Source organism: Mycteria americana, chromosome 1 (genome assembly GCF_035582795.1).
Source record: "Mycteria americana isolate JAX WOST 10 ecotype Jacksonville Zoo and Gardens chromosome 1, USCA_MyAme_1.0, whole genome shotgun sequence".
Classification (NCBI taxonomy): Eukaryota; Metazoa; Chordata; class Aves; order Ciconiiformes; family Ciconiidae; genus Mycteria; species Mycteria americana.
Genome location: NC_134365.1, coordinates 202,527,654 through 202,538,738, shown reverse-complemented (window position 1 = coordinate 202,538,738; position 11,085 = coordinate 202,527,654). Strand labels below are relative to the sequence as shown.

At 37.9% G+C, this 11,085-nt stretch overlaps 1 protein-coding gene across 2 annotated transcripts in view; it reads right to left on the bottom strand.

Moving 5' to 3' along the window:
• Positions 1-5,071: 5,071 nt before the first annotated feature.
• The window catches only part of XPO4 (exportin 4), an 85,678-nt gene continuing 79,664 nt past the window's right edge, over positions 5,072-11,085 (bottom strand). For both annotated transcript variants that reach the window (XM_075490930.1, XM_075490931.1), the window contains exon 23: positions 5,072-10,611. In XM_075490930.1, coding sequence (XP_075347045.1) covers positions 10,414-10,611 — 198 coding nt within the window. In that variant the 3' untranslated portion in view covers positions 5,072-10,413. The remainder of the gene's footprint in view (positions 10,612-11,085) is intronic.

Here is an 11,085-nt window from a genome sequence, read left to right as displayed (position 1 = left end):
ACCTAAAAGCAGAGCAGAACTATTTCCCTGGAAGGCAGAATACTAAATTCTGATAAAATATTTTTGCAGCACAGCCTATATAGGCAGCAGAAAATAAAATTTTCTTGCCAGAGCAGGATGTGGGGATAGGCCCATTTTTCCTTCAGATCTCCATACTTTTTACATCACTCTCTCTTCCATTTAGAAACAAGGCTTTGCATGACAATAGAGAACTGTGGGCTTTTCCATTTGGTTTTAAATGAATTCCAAATAGCCTGGATCTGGCATTCAGTGCATTACCCCCTCTGGCTTCTGTGAAAGGTCTTCCCAAAAAAGGTCTTCATCCCAGCAGAGAGGACTGTCCTACATGGAGTGCACCCATATCCATTCTTGTTACTGCCGTTGCTGTAATTTAAAACAAAAAAAACCCCTTTTCTCTGCACTGCTGCAAAGTCACAGTTATCTGACACCTGCATAATATTACTGAGTGCAGTAAGAAATCTGGTTTAGATTCTACAAAGAACTGACACTGAAGTAATTTTCCTATTTCATACATGTTTGTAAAGCATTTTATGTGTAAAATGTTCCGCACAGGGCTGACAATGATAGACTGGGCAGACACATACTCTCAGTCCAGATTTCCCAGAGCAACAGTCCCCCCTGTGATGAGCCATTCCTCCTCACCAGAAGGGTTACAGATATCATGTAAGGGCACATGGCTGTGCGGGGGCTTGGTGGGGCGGGCAGGGCAACATTATTTAGGTTATGATATCAGATACTACTTGGCAGCAAACACACAGCTCAAGACCTTGCTTGAATCCGCATTACAAGACTGTTCTAGAGGGGAGGCTCAGGAGGAGCTGGGGTGACCCTGTAGGAAGGAAAACATGTTACATCTTGCAATACAACTTCTTTGGGATGTGAGGACAAACCAACCCCAAATATGGGAACACCTGTAAAGTGCACCCTGCAAGAAATTTCTTATTAATAATTAGGTTTTACTGTTTCCTAATCTTTTTCTGCAGAAAGGTATTTCTAGTTAAGCTGTCTCCCCTAGCCTTTCACTGACAGACCCTTGTCACACAGCAGTGACACTGGCATCTGCAAGACTTGAACCTGATGATATAGACCACTGCTACTTTACTAATACATTTGCTAGTACTCTATGTTGGACCAGATCAGGAACAGAGCATGAAACAGTTTTTAAAAACACAGTTCTACCCTGGTAAGTAATAGCAACTTGTTACTCATAAGGCTTTTGGCTTTTGTGTTGTGAGGTTTTTCTTTTATTTTATAGTCTATTGTATTTTTTCTTTACTAATGACAGTCTATTTTTGAGTCCTCTTGCTGTAGCACAAACCATAGCCATATGAAAAAGTATAATCAGTTTTAACTAATACGAAAACAGATTATTAAATTCCGATTGTAGAATCTCTGCTGTTGCCATTAAGTCTAAAAAATTTCTTAATAGCTTTTTGCCCCCAAAATCTCGACATTTTTAGGGCTGGCAAACCAACTGCACGTTTCATTTGGAAAGCAGCCAAGTATGCAATGCTTTACAATGATACAAGGATTACTTCTAGTTAACATCAACATAATCCTGTTTCTGAACATGGAAAATAATGGAAGCGGAAATACTCTACTTGCAGAAAAACCTGCAACATCGCATCTTTGTAAGAGAGGCTTACTGCACTTTTTCTTTCAATACTGAGCTGTTCTCCTACAGATGCAGGACAAAACGTGCGTTAGAGTCCCATGGGGTAACTCTGCAGGCCAGGTGCATCGCTGCTTCCTGAGACCTTGGGTCACGCGGTAGGAGAGATTATCAGTCAGCCTTTAAAAGCTTGCAGTCACTCTCTGAATTCAAGTACAGTAGTAAGTTTTCATCCTCAAACAGTTTACGGACTCCCAACTCTTTCTCTATTGGAGATGCAAATCTTAGAAACATTACAGTGACAGATGATCACAGTGACTTCTTTCTATTTTGCCAGGCTTTGTGGATCCCTTGGAAGTAATTCAGGGACCACAAAGAGGGCTACAGACTTCAGATTGAAAAACGCTCTACTTAAGTGACTACTAGTCACTTAATACCATCTAGTGGTATTGACATTTTAAATGGATTTTAGAAGGAATAAAAAAAACCCCAAACTGAAACAGAATTACCAGTATCTATACCTTCGTACATTTTAATATCCCCATTGATCTTACTATGCCATATTGCCCCTGATTTATACTGTTCTCTCAAAAAATGTATCTCCCCGAGATACATGCTAACATACAAACTTGATGGAATTTTCTGGCCAGAGCCTTCTCAGGGTTGTTTTTGCTTTCCCCCCCCAAATATGTAATCACTCTGCCATCACAGGAAGCAGGAAGGAAAATATATAAAATATATTTAGCAAAACCAGTAAAATTAAAGTGGAACAGAAATGCAGTCAAGTAGCAAACATTATGTACAGCAGCAGATTTTACAGTTTTTCCTACACATACCTCTACACTTATTTCACACACTCTTTTTAAGGAGGAGGAAGAAAATAGAAATAAGCTAGCGTTAAGAAAGAAAACATTTTTTTTCTGAACAGTAAACGGGGTTTATCAGTTTTTTGCTTTTGAAACTCCAATTCAGACTATATATACCTCTACGAAAAATAAGAGAAGGACACAATTTTCTCAGTAAAATTATACTGTCCTCCTTTTACAGACTATACTGGTATCTTCAATAGTTAGACTCGCAGGATCTAGACATTATGTGGCCATCTTACGGGATGTAGGTAACAAACATTTTAACCAAGATACAAAACAGGTATCCGATTTCTCCAGCTTTCCTGAGGCTGAGTGAATTGTTTAAATACATGTGCGCTTATCAAAATCCATGTTACAGTACATTTTTAACAGTAGTTTATTAAGAAATCATGAAAGTGCATAACAGCCTAAAAGCAGGCAAAAAGTACTTCAGAAGAACAGTCTCTCCTTAAAGTGGCAGAAGAATGTTAAGCCTTCCCCAAAGTAGTGTTGATCTTGTGTGAGGACATCAGTGATCTTCCTAAAGACTCCACAGTGTGGTGGTGGGGTTTTGGCTTTGGGATTTTTTCTGAGTTACAATAATCATTTGTATGAACAAAAGACCATTAGCAGTATTGGTGCAGTTCTAAAATTAAAGCAAGTGTCCTGACAACTTATGAAACAGAGTTATGAATGAGGCTTTCAAATCAATACTTGTGTTGGAGTCTAGTGATGACTTTCATTCAGTAAACACCAAACACAGAGATCGGAAGCAGTTTGAATATGCCACAAACCCAGACTGCATCATCCAAAACAATAAGTTAAAGCAAATCAAAACATACGTGCCTTCACAACCATGAACAGTAGGCCAGACACAGAGGGGAAGAAAAAGGGAAGTACACCACACCCAAAGCTCTGCCTTACTCTAACTTGCAAAGGCAACACAGTGTCAGAAAAATCAAATCTGATGACATCTGATGTTAAGGTGAAAACAGTTGTTCCACGAGATTCAAATATAGACGGGAGAAAAACCAGTAATAAGTTACACATCAGTCACAGTGGGTAACTGCGGTGTTCTCTTCGGAGATGTAGATTTGTCTGGAATGTTTTCCAAAATAAAGAAGATTTTATTATTTAATTAACAAGACTCACACCAGTAGTATCGCATTTCATACCATTCCAAAATAGCGCTCTTTTCCCTCAAAAATGTGCTGATGAAATGGCAGGCTTTTACTAATCCTTGTCAGGATGACACGGGTTACCAAGTTATGGGATAACTCTTGCATTATGGATTTTTTTTTCTTCTTACACATCAGCTTTATTTATTTTTTTTCTCCACATAAGGTTGCAAACTTTTTACTATCTTCTCCTCCTCCTCCTCTCCTTCCAGTTCATGTATGACCTCCTCCTTAGTTGACCTGCCAGACAAATTCCACTTGGAAGGTTGAGCTTTCCTACCTTTCTGCTGATACATGGCAAATCAGTGAAGGAAAAAACCACCACCAACTCCACCACTCACGACTGAAGAAAATGTAAGTTTCATAAAGGCAAAATTGATGGGTTTTGCGTACACTTACACAAACAAGTGTGAATAAAGGCTTTGTAGCCAAATCATTCAAGTTTATTCCAGACCTCATATTTAAGGTAAAGCAGAATAGTTCCATTTTCTACATGAAAGGCTCTTGGATACGCTGCTGCTGTTAATCTTACTGGCTGCTTTCAGGGATTTAGTCATTTACCTTAAATGTTTCTGTCCTTCACCAAAACGCTCACTGAACTAAACCAGGCCAATATAAATATATAATTACAATAATTTTGCTTCTGAAACCAGTAAAATTCTAGTGATACATACAGCCAAGATGTATAGTAAGCTGTCCCCACCATAGTTGTCGCGTAGTTTTACTTTCAGGATTTGTGAAGCTTTTTTTTTTAAAGATGCGAGTGCATGAAAGTAAGAGGGGAACAATAGAAAATAGCTGTAGTTTATCCAAATGTCATTGTATTATAGCACATTAGGAACTGCTGCCTTTAACTGAACTTTTCTGATATATGTGAAGTAACACACTGTTGGATGCCCCTTACATGGGAATGGATTACAAGCCTGGAGAACATTTCTGTGCCAGATATAGTCAGAAACTGTTTAGATTAAATCTACCCCCAAAAAAATTCAAGACCCAGAAACCAATGTTCCTTCTGGGTAGACAAACACCACCAGTAACAGTGACCTGAAAAGTCACCATTACACTTTTCTCTGGAGGACGGGGGAAAAGATTAATTTGAGTATGTATTCACAGCCACTTCTGGTAGTCCAGTGAGAGATACTCAGGTCACACACCTAATCACATTTTTTTTCCTGTTGATGGACAAACTCATGCCTTAAGTGCTGATGTAAATTAAAGTTACCCCATCAACTTTAACTGAATTACTGCGCATTTACAGTAGCCAAAGAGCACAACATGTAGCCTGAGGTTTCATAACATTCCTATTTGTTTCTACTGTAAGGAGGTATAACAAATGCTATTTCAGGGATTCAACACAGGTGAGATTTTAGAAAAATATTAAACAAGAATACACACAAATCACACACTGCCAAAACAAAATAATAAAAGTCTTTAGTGGAAAACAATTTTATCCTCCTCCTGCTTATGGATCTTAAAAATACAGAAAGTGTTCATTTCAAAATTGAAAATTCAGTTGTGATAAGGCTTGATTACACAGCCATTTCCCAAGTCTTATTGCAACAAATTGTGAAATATTTCTATGCAACTTCATATCTTCAACTGTACAGGTAAAACAATACTTGAAATCAACTAGCACTTTCAGTCCCTGCGTTTTTAATATATAAACTCAACATAGTACTGAATTATACATTTAAAATATTTACACACTTGACCAACAGCAGTACTAGCATTTATTGCCTTAAAACTGCATGTTCACTGCATGGAGGTTCCTTATTTTGCACAAAGGGAACAAATAAAAGAGGATAATCTTTTTTTTCCTAATTATAAACTCTAGAATGGTTCAATGGGAGATTGAAATGTGCTGGGGAATGCTATCAGAAAGGATTTTATCAATTTCAAGTATCAAGCTGTTAATAGATTGGGAAAATCACACAGGTGGTATTTTTCCCTTGAGGTTGGAAGGGTCTTCCAAATCTTTTATAAGAACAGCTTAAAAGGACAGGAGAAGCAGGATAGGGAAAGGGAAGAAAAGGAAAAGCAGAATCTACTTTAATTCACCGAGGAGAAGGGAAAGCCAGGGATATCTTATTTCTCAGTTGCTAGGGCCCCAAGAAATCGCATATTGAAAAAAGGGTTTTGTAAGACAGCCGAGAGCTTAAGGCTCTAGAGCAAATTACACATCATGATTTGCTTCATGATTAGTGCTAGAAAGCATTCATCTCATTTACTGCAAAGAGGGCACAATCTACTCATATTAAAAGCAAATTTACGGGGGGGTGGGGGTGGGGAGGGCAGGGCTGGCTTTTTAAATTTTAATTGATATTATTAGGCTTTGGTTATAGTGAGTAACAGAAGAGATATGGGAGAAATAAGTGGTGTTTGTTCCTTGCAGAAAAGTGTAAAAAACCCAAACCAAATTGAACAAAAACCCCTACCACCACGCTTGTCACAAGTAGAGGCACCAAAGCCTGAAAAACTAGCAACTGTCCTCTCACTATTTAGACCAGAACCGAGGCACACTGGTGGGGAAACTTATCTTATTTAAGGAGCAGCCACCATTTCAATTGGCTGCAATTGAAATAACTACAATTTACAGCAAGCATTACTGTACTGCAGTAGACCAGTCTTGGGGAATACTGCACCACTGCTGCCTCTACTGGGCTTTATAATTATGAAAATCTTCTGTTTTCATTACAGTAAATCTTACACCTCACAAAACTAAAATTAAAATATTTAATATTTACATAGCATCTCAGATCCTCAATGCATAAGCTAATCCTCACAACATCCCTGTGAGGTAGGTAGGTATTATCGCTATTTTAACGACACAGTTCTAGCGAATTGCCAATGGCCACAGAGGATCCAGTGGAAAAACTGATACAAAATTAGAGGAGCCTGGCTCCTACTCCTGCGCTTATATTCATCAAGCTACTTCCATAAAAAACACCACTTCTTATGTAATTATTTAACCAAAACGGAAATTACTTGAAGTGTTTTACAAGAGAAATGCTGCAATTTGTATTTCTGAATAGTTTTACAGATCACAAATTAGAATTTCCTTTACCTGTTAAAGAACTAGATTTTAAATGAACAACTGACTGCTCTGAGCAAGCTTATTTTCTAGAACTACATGGCTTAGATATAAAGGGATTTGCCCAGGTAAACGCTGGGGCTTTAGTGAGTGCTACGCACTAACAAAGAGATGACTCCGATTCAAACCCCTGTCTTTCAACTAGTAGGATTTGGACACGCTGAGAAAACAAGTTTCTCATTCCTGAGGAGAACAGTGAGCCCTTTATCACTAAACAGTGAAACACAAACCTCTGGGCAATAAGTAGCAGATTCCACCAGTAATTCAGTGAAGATAATTAAGGCATAAATGCACATGAAAGTGGAAGTTTCATGTAGTAGTAGTCCACTTCTCCCTGTCCATGTGTATCTGTGCTTTCAAGAGGGTCTTGAATTTCATGACCCAACTCAATGGTCATGCTTGCTGGCATCAAAAATTATAGGTTGAACAACAGAAAATTATTACGCCAGCATTAGAACTAGCTATTATAATGGGGAAGGAGCTGGCAAAATGGGAAAGAAGCTACTTGATTTCTAGTCTGAGAATGAAAACACTGGAGCAATAATCCGTTTTAGCAAAAAAACTCTAGACAAATATATTTGTTACAATTATATCATGCAGCATTTATAATTCAGTTTGGGTTGCCTTTTTTCCTTCAAAAACAGGTGCATCTTTAGAACCATTATTCACTTTGCACAGCGAATGGAAAATCAATGCAGTGATGCTATAAAAATTTCAGAACGCTTATGTGGAGCCAACTCTCAATGTTCACTAAATACGGTCTACAAGTCTTTCCTACAGACTTGAATGAGCTTTTGCATCTAGATTTACAGCAACTGGATGTGTAGAAGATCACTGAAGGATTTTTTTTTTTTTTTTTTTTGAAGGGATATAGAAGCCAAATAGTTTAGGTAGAAGCAGCCACCTAGCCAGCAGGAGTATGAGTTAATAAAACTTATTCCCAGAATCTTTTGCAACAATTTCATGGATGTCACTAAGCAGAGACAACTTAGCATTTGCTCTAAAAGAAACAAAATGGCATGGAAAAATCCCCATTGAATATACAAGAATGGAAGAAAAATTAAGAAGCAAGAAAGGAAAATGTTGTCTAGCATAACATCAAGCAAGAAAATCACAAAAAACCTTACTAGGACAGTTTCCCTTTAACATATAATATTAATTTTAAACAAAGGGCAAACGAAAGTTTTAAGCAACCTTTAAAACTAGTCTTTGAAAGAAAGCGTTCATACTTTAGCAAATCTTGATAGTCAGAAGATGCTGTGCGTCTCTGCTTGTTACAACACAATGGGCCTGATCAGAAAAGTAATGGGTATGCACATTACTTTGTCCTGAATACTAACTCAATTTGTGCTCCCATTCATCAATCACAATATGCAAGAGGATTTCAAAATTTTTAAAGTTAATAAATATTTTTAAATAGTGAGCCAGCTTTAGGATTAAAAAAAATGACAGTGACAGAGCTAGTTATAAAAGAAATGATGACTTAGAATATCAGTTATTCAGTCAGATCCAAAAAAACCCCTTGAAGGTATTTGCTATGATCTCTCTGAAGACTTTGGCCTAGATATTTGACATCGAGCACATCATGACAAACTAGCAGCTCCTACTGCCTCTTATGTTCCCAGGCTTTAATGCCCTTCATCTGAAAAAAGTGAGGTTTTAGAACTGCTGCTCTATCCAATGTACGAACTCAAGACAAACTCCAGAAGCCGTTTCAAAAACATAGCAAACCCCAGACAAATTTAAAAAATCAGCCATCAGAACAGTTCAAAACCAGAAGGATCTGCCAGGATCATTATCTTTTGTGCAAGTGCACAGTCAAGAAATCTTTTAAAGAAAAGCATTAGAGTTTCAGGAAAAAATTGAAAGCAATACCCCTGTTCTAAAATACTATGCAAATTATCTTAGAAATAAAATACTAGCAGGGAAGGTATGTTATCCAAGAAGTTTTATGGTCACTTTTTAATGTGTAAATCTGCCCTAGCCCAGTTTTCACATAAATTAAAAGAGAAAAGTATAATGAAGAGATGGCATTTTTGGCCTTGTGGATCCATGCTTGAGACAGGTATGGATTTAACTAAAAAATAAAAAAGCCTTAGATCACTTATAGCACAGTATTACACATTTATGTCTTTAAAAATTCTGGCTGTTGTGACTAATTTTGAGATGAATAGCTGAAGAATGGCACAGAGTTGCAAACATGATGCTATAACATCGCCATGTAAAGGTGTATACCGTACATTTTATATAAATTTTAAAAACACATGGGAAATATTCAACAGCATAATCCAGCAGAGGTCTTAAACAAAAGGGCCCACTTCTGCCTCCATGTATTTCCACAAAAATCAATTTTACTAGACATGCAGCATTTGTGTTTGCTTCAGTTTTCTCTGGCTCATGACTTGAGACAAAGCAGGCCTTGCTTTTGAATTCGTGTGCTGCTCTCCCTTGTTGGTCCACTATACTCAGGGCACTATATTCTGCTGTTGTAATAGCTAAAGTGCCGATATAAAAAACTGAGCAAGAGCAGAGCCGCTGGGAGGGCTCTGCAGAAGCGGAGCTAGATTCAGCAAAACCAAAAATCCCCCACAGCACTACACATCCCAATTACCTGTCTTGACTTGAGTCAAACAAATATGGCCCTTGAATAAAAGGGTTTGACGCCCCTGTTCTAGCATAATTGTTTTAGCTAATGCCCCAACTTGAAAAAGTTTGCCAGTAATTTACACCTTTTGAGTTGTTATTGCTTAAGCAAACAGTTCAGTGTAGAAATACATTGCAGTTGCATGCAACCCGGGTATGAATCAAAACAGATACTGAAAGTAAAACTACACATGAACCTTGCGTTAGACACTCATTCCAAAATGACACGTCAACACGAAGGGCTGCAACAGGTACACAGCAGCTTAATGCCAACATCCTAAACCAACTCTGAAGAGTCAAATCTTGCCTTAAATTTCTTATCTAAAGTATATGAGCTTTTTTTTTTCTTTTAAATTAAGGCAATGAAATGGCTACAGTTCCTAAAGTTCATTTTAGGGGAACAAAAATATACACCTTTTTTCTTCTGAACTTTAGGCAGCAGAACATAATGTAAAAACCTGCATTGCATTAAACATGCAATGTCAGGTTGATGTAGAAAACCAGAACTAAACACAAGTTAAAATACCATTTGGTTTTTCTTCCCCATTGGAACACAAACTCAAACTTTAAGAGAGGAAAAATAAAGCTTAAAATCAGCTAAACTGTTTAGAGCTTTGTATGTATCTGCATCACACTCTAACATGATTTTGGGTAGAAAAGAAATCTGTATGTTTATCTGGCCACGTGTATTTTAAACCAGTGGGGGGGAAAAGGCACTGAATTTATTTTTCATTGTGCCCATATCTGTTTGCACATATATGGAAAAAATTTAAATTCAAATTTTCTGTTCATTCTCTCCCACACACAAGTATGACAGATTGCGGCTAACACGTAATAGCAGAAGCTGATTCAAAGTTGACCTCTCCTATTCCATTGTGTTATGTTCAAACTTCCAGGCTCTCTAGAATCTGAGATGGCTGCAAAGAACCCAGAGACAGGTACAAGATTTAGTCAGCATTCAGCATTTCTCAGTGCATTTTGCAGAAAGGGTCTAAATTAGGCATAGAGTTTTGTTGTTTATTTTACACAGAGAAGTCCACCAACATTTGCCATAAATTCTTCTAAACTCTTTAAGAAGGCCATCTTCTGCTTACGGTCCAGTGTAGGAGGGGTGCTGCTTGCAGTAAGCTTGTTGAAGGCATCTGCTAACCGCTGGTAAATTACTGGATCTTGTTGAGTTGATAGCAATGTTTCAACTAGCTCTGAATATTCAGCCTGTTAAATAAACAAGAATCTTATTAACTTAAAAAAAAAAGATACAATATATAAAACTTCTCTCATCAGGACAAAATCCAGAATCAAGGCTGTGACATTAAACTACCAGTACCTCTCCACCTGTTATCCAGTTTCACTGACTAGGGTACCAGAAGCGACTATGGACCTGCAGCCTTTCACCTACCCCTAAACCAGATAAAGCCCTTCAATCAGACCAGGCTTTTCAGTAAGGCTAAAGAAGCCTTTAGAGCCAAGTACAGTGCTTTGCAGTGCAGAGTGAGAAGAAAACTTTAAGGCATACCCTTCAAAGTGCCTTCTGGCTCTTACTTAGCATAGGCTTACTTCTGCAAACTGCACTTCTCTTTCTTCACGCCTGCCCCACATTCGGCGTGTCGTACCAACCATCTCCTCCCACAGGTTTCCCCTTCTCTAGATTCCCTTTCCTGGGATAAAGAGCTTAGATTTCTTTCTAAG